Source organism: Acinonyx jubatus, chromosome C1 (genome assembly GCF_027475565.1).
Source record: "Acinonyx jubatus isolate Ajub_Pintada_27869175 chromosome C1, VMU_Ajub_asm_v1.0, whole genome shotgun sequence".
In the NCBI taxonomy this organism is placed as follows: Eukaryota; Metazoa; Chordata; class Mammalia; order Carnivora; family Felidae; genus Acinonyx; species Acinonyx jubatus.
Window position 1 is genome coordinate 18,214,817 of NC_069381.1, and position 15,220 is coordinate 18,230,036.

Consider the following 15,220-nt stretch of genomic DNA (forward strand, 5'->3'; position numbering starts at 1 on the left):
GCCAAGCTGCAGCAAGAGGCTAATGGCCTCCACAGGGATCCAATCCAATTAAGGCCCTGGCTCCAAGTCAACTCGGGTTCCCTTCCTGGCTGCTGCGGCTTCCAAGTGACAAAATGAAACCTGTAACTTTCCCAAGACGAGACAGTCTCCAGGCCAGCAGGGCAGGAAGGGGCTGAGGGTAGGGTTTCTGTTCCCAGGGAAGCAGATGTGCATTGCACCCAAATGGTTTTAATACTGTGTGTGTGTGTGTGTGTGTGGAGAGAGAGAGAGAGAGAGAGAGAGCAAGCTGGGGCCAGGATCAGAGGCTGGATCACCACCCTCAAGATCAGTCCTTGCAGGGAGAGAGCTGGATGCAGACAGTGGAAAAGAGATGCGAAGCAAGGAGACGTGAGTTCTCCCACTGAACTGTGGCCGGGCTGGCCTAGGCTGGCCTAGACTGTGAAAGGGCGCGCCCTGCTCGAGGTCCCTACTGCAGAAATGGAAAGGCAACTGTCCGCCAGTTTAGGCTTAATTGCACTCAGAATGCTCTTTCAACTATTTCTTTCTTTCTAAAAGAAATTTTTGGGGCTCCTGGGTGGCTCTGTCGGTTGAGCTTCCGACTTCGGCTCAGGTCATGATCTCATGGTTTGTGGGTTTGTGGGTTCGGCCCTGCATCAGGCTCTGTGCTGACAGCTCGGAGCCTGGAGCCTGCTTCCGATACTGTGTCTCCCTCTCTCTCTGCCCCTCCCCCCACTTGTGCTCTTCTAGGCTGTTTTTCTCTGGAAGTAATGTTGAAGGCAGCCAACCCAGTAGATCCTGTGAGCATGTTAGTGAATTCTTTTCAATATGAATAATGGTCTCTCACATCTGTGTAAACTTTCCCTTCCTTCCCTGATTCAACATAAGCCTCCGACCCTTGGCAGAAGAAGAAACTGAGGCTCAATAAGGAGGAACTGTTTGCCTAAACTGGTAAGTGGCAGAGTTGGAATTTGAGCCAAGACCTGTTATGCAACATCTTTTGACCTCAGGACCATGAGGCAAAGGAGAAATTGAGTTGCGGAGGGGTTTGTGCAGAAGAAGCAGAAGATGATAGTTTTTGAATGTCTACACCATGCTAAAAACTTTATGTACCATCTTTTCTTCCCTTGGATTTGATTTTCTTTTTTTAAGTAATCTCTACATCCAACACGGGGGCTCAAACTCACAACCCCAAGATCAAGAGTCACATGCTCCACCGACCAAGCCAGCCAGGCGCCCCCTATGTACTATCTTTTTTAAATACCCTTAAGAACCTGAAGACCAGCATTATGAGCAGATGGTTGGCCAGGGTATGGGCAACATGGATAAAAAGATCTGGGTCTGATTATTGGCTTTGCCACTCATTGGCTGTGTGACCGTAGGCAAACTGCTTAACTTCTCTGAACTTCAGTTTTCTCCACGGTACCCTGGTTTCAAATGGTACCTGGATGGTCCTTTTCCTAATGAAGGTCCATCTACTGGGGCTTGTGGCCAGGATGAACATGTCCGTCCTTGGACCCACACACTGGAACTCTATCCCTAGAGCCTGGAAAGTCCTGGAAAGGCTGTGTCCAGCTCCTGTGTTTGTGGAGTGACTTTGATGCCTCCAGGTGAACCCAGATCTATAGAGAGGCTGGACAGGTTGCTGCTCCTATAGACACAGCATTCAGGTTAAACGTTAGCCAGAATTATGGCTAAGTGCAATTAGCGAGATTTTATAGGACCTAATTCACATTATGGGGACATAGCTGAAATTCAAAGCTGCCTTGGGATTTTCCATAGCTGGGTTGATTGACATCACCGAAGAATAATTGAACACCTATTATACGTGCAGTGAGAGAAAGAACAATATGAACTTAGGAGGTGGGAAGTTAAAAAGCAATGTTTGAAATTTATGTGATTGATTCTTTCACTTAGTCTGATGATTATTATCCTACATCATATGCCAGGCACTGAGGGAAGCAGAGCAGAGCATTCATAACCACTAGTGGTTACTGAGCACTTACTATTCGCCAGGCACTGTGTCAAATGCTTTACATTTATTAACCTGTATAATCTCCATAACAACCTTATGAGGTAGGTATTGTAATTTTCCTCATTTTGCTCATTTATTTTTGAGAGAGAGAGAGACAGAGAAGGAGAGAGAGAATCCCAAGCGACCTGGGGCTCGATCTCACGAACCAGAGATCATGAACTGAGCCGAAACCCAGAGTCGGATGTTTACCCGACTGAGCCACCCAGGTACCCCAATCGCTAACATTCCTTAAATGCTTCTTAACTAAATACTTTGCACCAATGTTGTCTCACCTAATCCTCTCAGTGACTCTAGGAGTTAGGTTCTCTTATATTGTCTGCTGTAGTGACGAGGGAACGTACTTGAGTAACTTACCCAAGTTGATTTTTAGGTCCATTTTACAGATGAGAAACTGAAGCGCAGAGAGATTAAATAAGTTATGCTGAGCTAGTCGACGACAAGGCAAGACTGGAAAGCGGACGGTCTTGCCCCAGAGTCCGTGTGCATAGCACCCCTGTCTACTATCTAGAAAGTTATAGAAAGGGGGTTGAGCCCGTCAGTCAATAACGCCACATAATCAAGAGTGGGAGGAGGGAAGAGGAAGTCATTCGGGGAAGTTTTCTGGAGGCACCATCTGGTCCTTTGGAAAACCTGACTCCTCGTCAAGTGGCAATCGTAACAAACACAGACCACCTGGCTTTTCAGGCTGGGCACACGCAGGACCCTGCAAAGGGCAAGCCAGGGGTACAGGAAACTGTAGATCAACAGGGCACACTCACTCATCCCATAAGTTTTTATTGCATACCATGAGCAGTTCTACGAACTGGAAATATAGCCATAAACAACATGGAACAAAAATCCCCGCTCTCATGGAGTTTATGTCTAGTTGGGGGAGCCAGACAATATGCGAATAAGTGAGTGAAACATATGACCGAGGGTGGTAAGTGTTACGGAGAGAAATGGCAGGGGGTAGGGTGAGGTAGAATGGAACAGCTTGCACTGGCAAACAGGATGGTACTTGGGGAGATCTCTGAGCAGGTGACAGGTGATCAAAGGCCTGAAGGAGGCCAGGGAGTGGGAGTTGCGGGAATTCTGGGGGAAGAATGTCCCACAGAGGTAGAATAACAAGTGCAAAGGACCTGAGGCAAGAGTGCGTTTGGCTTGTTCAAGGGATAGCAAGGAGGTGGGTGTGGCTGGGGTAGAGAGCAAAGGGGAGAGCAGTTAAGATGAGGTCAGAAGGGTGTGGGGGGAGGTGGGAAAGACAGCACATCTCTACCCGTCTTTAAGGTTTGTGTGTGTGCTACCAAAACAAACATGAGTACAGAATGCAAAATATGCATACATTTCACAGTTGGCAAACGAGACTTGAATACAATGTGCTCAGGGAGCCTCCCTGCAGAAACATCCCTACTCACCCCCTCTCTACCCATCCCTGTGAGCCTGTGGGGTGGAAATGGGGCGGGGGGCCAGGGTAGGAGTGACTATGACCGGGTTTCTAAGCACAGGCTCAGGGTCTGGGTCTTAGAGACTATCGCTGCCTCAGCGTCCCAAGGAGGAGAATGGTTTCCTTTCAGGTAAGAGCTGAGTGTAGTCAAGGAAGTCTAAAGAGCCCTGGTCTTCTCCCCTGCTTCCCGGCCTTCCCCATCTCCTTGTATCCTGGTGCTAGGATGCCAGCACGTGACTTGCAACAGACACCACAGGGAATGTTCGCTGATTCAAACTGAATTCGATAAACCCTCAGGCACGCCTTAGAAAATAGGATGTCTTGAACTGTTCCTTGGCCCCAGGGACAGTTTGGGGCCTTCTTTGAAGTGCCATTTGATCCTTTTAGACTTGGAACTGCTTTGAACTGGAGGTCCATTTTGGTTGCTGTTCCGGCAGGGTGGAGGGGGGCGGCGGGAAGGGAACTTTGGTTCCGTTCATAATTTTGTGAAAAACTAACACTGGGTTCAGTCCAGAGTTCACACAGGCACTCCAGTTTGTTTTAGGTTCAAGTCCCAATCTCGGGGGCAGCCTCCTAGCATTTAGTCCTTTCCAACAAACGAGCTGGTCACGGAGGGAGTTGGAGTTGAATTTGAGGCCATCCTTGCCCGCAGGGGGGAACAGGGACAGTATAAGGCCCAAGGCTCTGATAACAGCCACCGCTGACTGAGCAGCACACGTGGAAAGGCAAAGACTGGTAACAGGGCCCCACCGCGCCATAAGGAAACTGAGGCTCTGACTCTAGAGGAGTGCTCCTAACCTCTGGGGTGCACTGTCTCTTTAACAGAGTCCCTACAAGAACACTTGAGCAACTTGCTACGGGCTGGGAGAGGAAGAAGCTGCAGGTTTCACTATATTTTCATGCATACCTTCAATTTGTTCCAACACCAATGTGTGTTAATACGCTAAGGGTGTAGAGAGACAAACCTCCCACGTCTGGCCTTCATCATTCAACTTAACCTGGTAAGTGAGAAGTAGTTGTGAGTCAAGCATTACCTAAAGCCAGAAGAGGGAACAAGTAACTCTTTCCAGAGGGGGTGACATTTTCCCCAAGTGTTCAACAGTAGGAAACCTGGACTGGGTGCATACCTTCTGCCTGGCTCAAAGTATCACAAGGGCGCCTGGGTGGCTCAGTTGGTTAAGCGTCTGACTTCAGCTCAGGTCATGATCTCATGGTTTGTGATTTCGAGCCCCGTGTTGGGCTCTGTACTGACAGCTCGGAGCCTGGAGTCTGTTTCAGATTCTGTGTCTCCCTCTCTCTCTACCCCTCCGCTGCTCGTGCTCTCTCTCCCAAAAAAAAAAAAAAAAAAAAGAAGTATCACAGTTTCTGTCTCCAGGGGTTTAAAACCCAGGACAGTGTTTCCAGTTTGAGGACCACCTACATCAAAATTGTCCTGATGCTTGTTAAAATGTGAATTTCTCCCTTCCCCGGAGAAGGAGAATTGGATGGGTAAAGCAGGGCCAAGTGTAGCATCCAGGTGATTCTGATGCACTCCAGGTGAACGGGGGTGAGAAATCAGTCCAGCCAGGAGGAACACAGACAATGGCTTGGGAATCCTTACTAGCCTTCAGGCACTGGGGTTGCAGTTCCAGACTGTAGATTCTAGGAGAGGGATCCTGTCCGTACTGTTCACCACCCGGGACCTGGAACACACGAGGGCCTCATAAATATTTGTCAATATGCTGGCTCCCGAGACAGAAGTGACAGGAGAGTCAAAGGAAAAAGGAAGAAGTCGGAGGAGGAAAAAAAAAAAAAAAAGGTGTTTCTAAGGGGATGAAAACTTTCCGAAAAGTTGTCCCTCCGGAAGGCAGCTCCGCCTAACAGAAGGACTTGGGGAGGTGGCCGCTGCGGGAAAGGGGGAAAGGGCCGTGAGTCCAGTGGGCTGCAGCACGGGACAGAGCGGGAGGCGCCTCCTCGCCTCCCCAGGCCAGCCGAAGGCATGAGGTCACCTGGCAGAGCGCCAGCGGCAGCTGCGAGGACGCGCCCGCGCTGCGGCGGGAGGCGGTGTCAGGCTCCGACCCCCGGGGGAATTTCCCTCCCGCCCCCTCGGGAGGCGGGGCTCGGAGTCCCGCCCACCTACCCGCCGAGCCTGAGCTGCTTTACCGCCCCAGCCCCAGGCCACGCCCCCCAGCTCCAGCCGCTCTTTTCCTCCCGAGTCCGGAGGCGCCGGGCCTTGGCCCCGCCCCCGGCCCCGCCCCGCGGCTTGAAGCGGCTCGGGCTGGGGCCGCCTCCGAGTCGCTCGCGGGGCGTGGGGCGGTGCTGGGCATCAGCGGCTGAGGCGAGCTCGACGCCGGGACTGTCCAGGGAGGCGCAGCGCAGCGCGGCGGGAACCCTCAGTCGGAGTCACCCGGGAGCAGGAGCAGCCGCCGCCGCCGTCCGCTGAGCGCAGTCGAGCCGGCCATGGCGTTGTCGATGCCGCTGAACGGGCTGAAGGAGGAGGACAAAGAGCCCGTCATCGAGCTCTTCGTCAAGGTGAGCGCTCGCCCGCCGTCCCGCCGCGCCGAGCCCCCGGCGCCCGTCCGCCCGACCGCGGGGGGCGTTGTCCCTGCGCACCGGGCGCTCCCCGGCCGCGGAGCCCCGCTGCGCCCCCGCGCGGCGCCCGCCTCCCGGGCCCACAGAGGCTGCTCCCGCGCCCCCAGCCCATTGTCTCGGGCCCACCCGCGCCTTCCCGCCGCCCAGGCCGGTCGGGGGAGCCGGGGCGGGACCGGGACCCCCGGCAGCCCGCACGCGGGGCGGCGGTCACCGCCTCCAGTTGCGCGGGCTCCGGCCGACGCCAGACTGTCGTCCCGCGTCCGGGTGGGAAGAGCGGCTGCGCTCCGGGCCCCGGGCGGGGGTGGGCCCCGTCGGCCCCCAGCCCCGCTCCCGCCCTGGCGCCGGCCCGACCCCACCCCACCCTCGCTTCCAGGTCCCCCCAACCCGGGCCGGGGCCGCAGCCTCCCAGTCGGGAGATGATGGACCCAACTTCTTGGAACGCTTTCTCAAAGAGCATTTCGCTTCCCGCTGGCTTGAAACTGTAACTTTAATTTTCGATGCGGTCTTAAAAAAAAAAACAAAAAACAACAAAACAGACATTCCTAGGTTTCCGGGAAAGACCGAGATTCCCAACTTGGGTTTTCCTGTCTTAGGTGTTTTACCACCATCTGGGTTTCTTGTTGCTCAAACTCGGAGTGGTTTGTATGATGCAACATTTTGGCTGCTCCGCTCGGTGCTGCTGCCTCGGGAAAGATTGTGCTCTTTTGTTTTGAAAGAAAAACTGATGAGGGAGAGAGTTTATAACTTGCTTGGGCTTTAAAGGGTTGGTGTTCCCCTCTGGCCTTTTCAGTGTTTATATCCTACCACCACCTTACTTGCTTACAAATACTACCCCTGTCTCTTTCGTCTTTTCTTTTACTATTTTTCATTTTAGCAAAGGAGAGAGAGTAGAAGTTAGGAACATCTGGCTCCAGCTGCCTCCCTCAAAACTTCAAAATCCTTGAGATTCTCTTAGTCACTTACTTAAGCAGACTTCTTCAGAGCCAGGCTGTGAATTGGAAAGTTAATAGGAATCTAGAAGAATCTTGTTCCTTTTTTTGTTCCCTCGAGTTTTTATTTTAAAGAAGGGGACACTTCGAAGGGTGTGTTTGAGAGATGGGAGGGAAAAATGATCCGAACAGTGTTTGTTTTAGGATTTTTTTTCAGTGACAGGGTTTAGAAGCATTTTGGTTTGGGGAACTGAAACAGCGGACAGGTATAGAACCCCCAGAATATCTTCAAAGATTCTGTTCGTTTGGGGGGCAGATCTAGAACATTGAAGCACCGAGGATGTAGGAAGGAACCTGACATAAGACAAAGTAAGAGGGTGGAAGGCAGCATGGAGTGGGGAGAAGGGAAAAGGGTGGGTCGCAGATCAGTTCAGTGTTCAAAAAGTTTTCCTGAGCTAGGAATAGGAAGGAATTCCCATCGACTCCAAAAACAGTGTATCTGTTAAGTTCTAAAAAACCCCATGATACTTAACCTTGAAACTTTAGAAGTAGCATTAAATTTAGAATCAGATAAGGATACTATCAGTGATGGTTTCTTTGTAGCTTTATACTGTAGGTCCTAGCCAATACAACAAGACAAGAAAAAGAAATGAAGTGTATGAATTAGAGTGGAAGAGATCAAGGCTTCGTGCTGTGCCTGCTATTAATTTAACCCTTCAGTTAGGAGAGGGGCATGTCACTTTGTTTCTGGAACTGGAGTTACTTCCTTACTGCTTCCCGGTTGTCCATGTTTGTGTTGGACGTGTATTCTTGTTCACTAAATAAAACTTGCAGTAACATCTGAAACGGTGGGTGAGGTGTGGTGATTATATTTCTTCTATGCATAACTATTAAAATAAAAAAGGTTGTGATCCACCTACAAGAGTTCAGCTTACCACTCATTGTCAGCCTGTCTCCCAGGACTTGGGGCAGAGACCCAGGGTTCAAGTCATAGTTCTGCGCTCACTGGGCAGTTGTTTTCCCAACTGGAAGTTGTTTACTTCCTTCATTTGTGAAGCAAGAGGTGAGCTGTTTTCTGCTGCCCTGTGATTCCGCGTAGGTAAAGCGGTGTACTGATATCAACCAGGATAGTTGTTTCAAAGGGGAAAAAAAGGGCCGGGTAAATGGTGGTAAAGAGTCTTCTTTTTCTTCTTTTTTGGTAAACGGTTCTCTTGATTTCTTCTTGAAACCTATATATGGGAAATGCAAATGGGGGAAGATACCCTTGTAAGTATAGTTATTTTGAAAGCAGTGAGGGGGCAGAGGCCAGGGTTGTTCAGCATGGTATGTGAAACAGCGTTAATTATTCTGCCAGGAGGTATCCGAGTGTGTAGCCAAAAACTGTTATCTACACTTCAGGCACATGAGTGAAAAGGATATTGAGCTTACCCGTTTAGGTAGATTTAAATTTAAGAGAAATAGGCCAGGACCTTCCCAGCTAGTGTGACTGGACTCACAGCTACATTTTCTTTCTGTTTTTGGAGTCGTCTGCCCCTGAGCCTAGAGGCTCCTCATCACCTGTATAAAATCAGTTCTGCATTTGGGTTTGTTGACCCCAACACGCAGAGGATAGGACACCCTCCCAACTGTGGGAGGGCCTTCTTCCCCCACCAAGAGGGGCCTGGTGCATATATATTTTGATGTACCAACCCCAGTTGGGAACCACTAATCAACAGGAAGAAGTTCAGACCCTTTAGCAAAGGCATAAGGTCCCTTATAATTTGAATATAATGAAAATTTCTAATCCAGTTTGTTCACTTACTAATTGTGTGTCTCAGGACACATTACTTAAAACTCTCTGTGCCTCATCTGTGCAGTTAGGATATTAATAGACCAAGCTCATAGGAATAAATTAGTTGATATATGGAGCATGTGAATAAGCTTAGAACAGTATCTGATATGCAGAAAATAAATGCTAGTTGGGTGTCATTTTGTATGTGTGTATTTATATGCAGATCTCCCGTACTAGATAGAGCTTAAGTTTCTTTTTAAGATAAGGTCTATTTATTTTTCTAAGTGCCTGGAACATAAGACGGTTTGAATGTTTGAAATGAGATTGTTTCCTTTTTTTCTTAGCACTTTGCTGTTTATATATGTGTTGACGTGCTTTGGAATTGGGAACTACTTACTTAGATCCTCATAGTCTGAGTCTCAAACCTTGGTCCTTTGCCTCCAAAACCCTATGTGGTTTTATTCACCTACTTTTCTCCCCCCTCCAGTTGGTAGTGCTTCTAGTCTTTTCTTGTGTCTTCCGTGTTTTCCACCAGTATTTCTTCTTGGCCATGTTCAGAATTTGGGAACCAAGATTTCTGTATTAAGTAAAAATCTTAATTATTGAATCACGCAATGAGAGAAATTGAAAAGAGACTGGGTTTTTGTTTTTTTTCTTTGGCTTGTATAAGCCCAACTCCTATTGGCCCTGCTGTCTCCCCAGTCCCCACTGGTGGCTTTGGTTTGCTGTGATGGTAGTTCTGATCTCAGCATAGAAGGAGTCCCTTTGTAGAGTTTAGTTTTGTGGGCTGGAATTTAAACTTGGTGTACGATTTTGAACTGGGACAGTCACTGTTGGCAATGGTCGCTAAACTGCTGGGATTGGGGTGGTGGTTGTAAAAAATTAATCTGGTGCAGGGTGGCATAACACACAGGAATAACTGTTTCTTTTGAGCTATTTGGCAGGGTCTCCAGTGTGTGTGGACCCTGGAGCCAGACTGCTTGGCTGGAATCTGGCTTCTCGTAATGTATCAGGCAAGTTTCTTAAGTTCTCAGTGCCTCAGTTTCCTGACCTCTAATGTTAGGGTAATAATAACAACAATTTTATAGGGTTGCTGAGGGGATTAACTGCTAATCTCTGTGTATTAATTAGGGTAGTCTGAGCTGCCTTCCTAATAATGTTTATTTATTTATTTTGAGAGAGCACGAGTGGGAGAGGGGCAGACACAGAGGGAGAGAGAGAATCCCAAGCAGGCTCCGCACTGTCAGCGCGGTTGATCTCATGAGCCATGAGATCATGACCTGAGACAAAATTAAGAGACACTTTAAATCGACTGAGCCGAGCCACCCAGGCACCCACCCCAAGGATAGACTATTGAAACCTAATTTAGGTTTTTGCTAATAAAATTTCTCCAGCCTTGTTTATTTTTCCAACACTTCCCTATTTTTTGGATTGCTGTCTATTCACCAACTTCTCAGTGGCATTTGGGAGGGTGTAGTTGAGTATACAGACGGGCAGACTGTCAACTGTTTTGCCAATATAGAGTGAGTTCTTTATATTTTGTATCAAAGGCGGTCTTCAACCTCCTTTTTAAATGCACATCAAATGTGTTTTCTGTAAGAAGTGATGCGGAGAACTTTGTTCTGATAATTGAACAAAAACAAATTCAACATTAAGACGGTGTCACCTTGGATCTAACTGGTTTCCCATTCCTTTGAGGTTTCCAGAGGGGAAAACTTCAGGAGATAGAAATGAATGAGAACTGTATTCTTTTTACATGTTGTGTGACCTGTTCCTGAAGACTGAACAGTGCTACTCTCGGCAAAGGCCAAGGTCACGATTCTGGTTAACTGTAAAATTCTGAGAGAATGGGGCCCCAAATGGGGAAGAGACAGGAGACTGCTGAGGCAGGGGACTGGACACGTGAGAAGCTGTACGTAGTGTGAATCATGATGGGAAGGAGGCAGTGGGGAGGACCTGGCTGTCACTGAAAGTTGGTTGGTTTGAAAGGATGCTTACAGAGATGCCTGGAAGCCAGTAAAAGGATGGTGAGCAAGACTTTCCCACTTCCTGTTTCATTAGTGTTGTGGATCCTCATGTCAGGTGTCTCCTGGATAGGGAATTAGTGAGTCCATAAAAGGGAAATGTGCGAGGCAGGATGGGAAGTGTGATTAAAGCCTTAATTAAGATTTTGATCAAGTTAGGGGTAAGTTAAGATGAGTTTGCTCATTTCAGAGGCTCTGGTAGAGAATGGAAAGGGAGTTTCTCAAGGAAAATAACACCAAGGTCATGATTACAAACCATCCAAGTGTGAATTAACAGGAATCTAAATTTAATTCAGGGCATCGGTTTGTGAATTCTCTTGGAAGTTTTAATTCTCTTGTCTGTTGAGACTTGGCTTTTATCCCTCAGTGCTCAGTACTGAGTATTGGTATAAGGAATATCAATTAGCCTTGTTTGGTTTGTGGTCCCCCCCCACCCCACCCCACCTTTATTTAAAACCAGGAGACTGTATTCGTTTAGATTTATGAAAATAACAACTTAACATAGATAAGCAAGACAGTATTTGAAAGTTGTGCCAAAGGTGGACTAGGAGTATTTTAAACTTTAATGGTTAATGTTTTGAAGAAGTAACAATATTAGAACCATGGCCAGATACTGAACTGAGTTCATCATGCATATATTTTGTCTCCTAGATTTTTTGTTTGTTTGTTTTTGCTTTTCTTGAAGTTGAAATACATTGTGGCCCTAAGTAAGGGGTATAACAAATTTGTAGTTTTCGGCAGTACCCTTGGTTACAAATCCTGTTTTTTTAATCACTTAGCATAAGTAGTATCTAACTTTTGTCTGCTTCAGTTTAAACATTGACCGGAAATTTGGAAAGTAATGCCATTTCCTTTCTGCTTCCTAGTATATTCATTTTATACGTAATGTGCTCTTTGAAAAATGTTTTTTTTGGGGGCATCTAGGTGGCTCAGTCCATTTGAGCACCCAACTCTTGATTTTGGTTCAGGTCATGGATCCCTGGATCATGAGATCGAGCCCCATGTCGATCTCATGCTTATTCTCTCTCTCCCTCTGTCCCTCTCCTGCTTGCAGCACTCTCTCAAATTAAAAAAAAAAAAATGTGTTTTTTCCCCAATTATGCAAACCATATGTGTTTACTGTAGACAACCTAGAAAACACAGGAAAGCACACATAAAATAAAATTACTAAATAAATAAAATTACTAAAAAAGTTACCAAATAAAACCCTTCCTTCTGGAAATGGCTGCTTTCTATTTTGTTATATATCATAGTCTTTTCCATAAACTTGCAAGAATTATTGATGAGAGCATTTTAATGTTCTTCATGACAGCAGAATACTTGGATGAATGAAAAATAGTATGTAACATGTATTGAGTTGTGAGTTGATTTAAAGGAAATATACTTTATTTAGTTTTTTTTCCAAAGAAACTCAGATTGTATCTGGATTTATCTTCCTAATGACCCTAAAAGAGCATTTACTCTGATTTCTCCTGCAAGTAAGCAAGCCCTTTTTGTTGTGAAATTTGCCAATACCTAGAATTGCTCATAGAAAAGATACTGATTAAATGGCTTGAAGGTAGCCTGCCCCTTTGTGCTCTTTAGGAGAAATCTGTTCTGAAAATCCAAATTATATTTTAGTATTAATTTTCCTCTTTAATCTTGTAGTGGGTACCCATTGTACAGCTAGAGGATATAAGATAGAATCTTTGCCTGGAAGTGGTCCAGCACAATATAGAGATATTAATAAAAGCAAACGTTAATTGAATACATTCTCTGTAGTCAGTGCTGGAGACATAAAGGCGTGAGAGCAGGTTTCTGGTCTTTAAGGAGCTCACAGTATCCCCTGATGGAGAGTTAGACGGTGAGTAAATGAGCCATGGTTGATGATGGCATTTTCATATACAGTATAGCGACTTTTTGGCTTGTGCTTTTTAAAGTGCAGTTGAATTAAGACCTTAAGAAATGATTCATTTGGTAACTAACTGACTTAGGCACGAGTGACATGTTTATGTTGTGTGCTGACAGATGAAAGGTACTTAGTACTCTGGAACCTACTAAGTATGGTATATTATTAGCTGTTTAAAGAAACTTGAATCTTTTCCCTCAGTAACTTAGTTATGTGTTAATATTCTGTAATTTTTATCTATCTAAAATGAAACTGATACTTCTTGCCTCAAACGTTAAATGGAGCCTACTTTCTCTAGTTGTTTATTGAATTAGATACAGCTCCTTGATCTGGCAGGCAGAGCCTTTCAGATCATGACCCAACTGGGTTTCCAGTCTTATCTCCCACAGCAGCTGTAAATTTACCCCAAATTCTAGCTAGACTCATCCTGAATATGCCCTGTACTTCTGTGTCTCCACGCAAGACTTTTGCTGGTGTTTCCTTCATTTGAAATATCTTTGACTTCTCCAGCCGCTACCCCACCTCCAATTTCTGCCTGCCCAGAGGAATAAATTGTTACTTTTTCATTCAGTCACTTTTTCATTCAGTCAACGTAACAGATAGTGAGGTCGTTGTTGTGGGGCCTTGGCTACATCAAGGAATTTCATGGCTTTCATATTCAGTTGGGGGAGGCAGACCATAAATTATGTCCACTAGTGATAAGTGCTGGAAAGAAAACTCGAGTAGGGTACGGAGTACAGAATAGTAGGGGGTGCTGTTTTTGATTTAACAGGACCTTTGGCTAGCCTTGTGGAGAATAGCCTAGAAGGAGGCATGGTCAGAAGCAGAGAGTCCAATTAGCTATTTAGTAATTTAGGCAGGAGATTGGTGGCTTGGGCTAAGGTGAGAAGTAGTCTGATTAGAAGATTTTTGTTCTGAAGAAATTACAGAATGACGAAGTTGCCACTGATTGAGACGGGGAAGGCTGCGGAGAGCTAGTTCTGACCGGGCGAAGATCAGGAGTGTCGTTTTTGACATGATAAATTTTAAGACCTCCTGTAATCTTTTGTCTAGTGGGAGAAGCTTATGTTAAAGAAATACACAAACACAGACAGCATATAATTACATTAAAGACAAGAATAGGGCATTTCTTGAGAAGAAATGCCAGGAAATCTAATTTAGATGGAAGCTGAGTGGGGCCTTCTCTGAGAAATGACATGTAGGACGAATAGTAATTAAGAGAAGAATGAGGGGAATAGGATTCTAGGCTGGAAGAATTGATGCATGTAAAGGCTGGAAATACTCAACAAATTGAGAGTGTGACTGGAATAGAGGGAACAGAATTGAGGTGCAGAGTGAGATGGAGGTGGGCTACGTCATGGAGGTCTTTGTAGGTCATGTGCCTTTTATCCTTAGTAAAAAGAGCAGTTCTCAAAACATTTTAAGCAACAGAGTGCCACGGTTTGATGTGCATTTTGATATGAGTAGTCTCCCCACTCTGGAAAATGAAATGCGGAGAGGCGAGAGTAGGAACAAGGCAACCTATTTGGAGGCCATTGTAGTTGAGATAGATGATGATGGCTTGGATTGGGGTGGTGATGGGGAGAAGAGAGTGGATTTGAGATACATTTTGGAGGTGGAGTCAATAGGAAGCTAGCAAAAGGAGTTGTATGTGAGTTTCTAATCAGATTCACTGGTTGAGAGCGGTGCTTTTTATTGGAGGAGGAGGAGCAGACAGTGTTCATGTTTTGCCTTCTGGAGTCTGGGATGACAGAGATGTCAAGTGGATATGTCTAGTAGAAAGTTGGATATACAGATCTCATGTTCTGAAAGAGGTCTAGGGGCACCTGGGCGGCTCAGTTGGTTGAGCGTGTGACTTTGGCTCAGATCATGATCTCTTGGTTCGTGGGTTCGAGCCCCGTGTCAGGCTCTGTGCTGACAGCTCAGAGCCTTGAGCCTGCTTTGGACTCTGTGTCTCCCTCTGTCTGCCCCTCCTCCACTCGCCCTCTCTCTCTCGCTCGCTCTCTCTCTCTCTCTCCCTCTTAAAAATAAATAAAATGTTAAAGCAAACAACCACAACCAGAAAGAGGTCTGGGGGTGGTAGTGCCTGGGTGGTTCAGTTGGTTAGGCATCCTACTCTTGATTTTGACTCAGGTCATGATCTCACAGTTCATGGGTTGGAGTCCTGTGTTGGGTTCTGTGCTGACAATGCAGAGCCTGCTTGAGATTCTCTTTCTCCCTCTCTCTGCCCCTCCCCTACTCATGCATGCCCTCTCTCTCAAACTTAAAAAAAGGGTCTAGGCAGGGTAGAGAAAGTTGGGACTTGTTCCATATAGCTGCTTACATAGTATTTAAAGTGTGAGACCGTTCACTGGGTGAATGAGGAGCAGTAGGGAAAAATGCCCAGGACCAAGTTCTAAGAAACTCTCAACACTTAGGGGTTGTGTAATAGAGAAGCTGAAAAAGGAGAACAGGGAGGAGTTGCAATAAGGCAGCGTGGGGAGAGGAAAGCTACAAGAGTGGGGTACCAAAGAAGCCAGGAGAGGCTTTTAAGAAGGAGGGAGTGACCATTTGTGTCAAGTAAGATGAATGTCTGTTTGATT

General features: G+C 46.5%; 1 protein-coding gene across 1 annotated transcript in view; it reads left to right on the forward strand.

Moving 5' to 3' along the window:
- Positions 1-5,711: 5,711 nt before the first annotated feature.
- Positions 5,712-15,220, forward strand: part of CLIC4 (chloride intracellular channel 4) — a 64,425-nt gene continuing 54,916 nt past the window's right edge. The window contains exon 1 of the mRNA XM_027060053.2: positions 5,712-5,966. Within this exon, the coding sequence (XP_026915854.1) occupies positions 5,895-5,966 (72 nt within the window). The 5' untranslated portion in view covers positions 5,712-5,894. The remainder of the gene's footprint in view (positions 5,967-15,220) is intronic.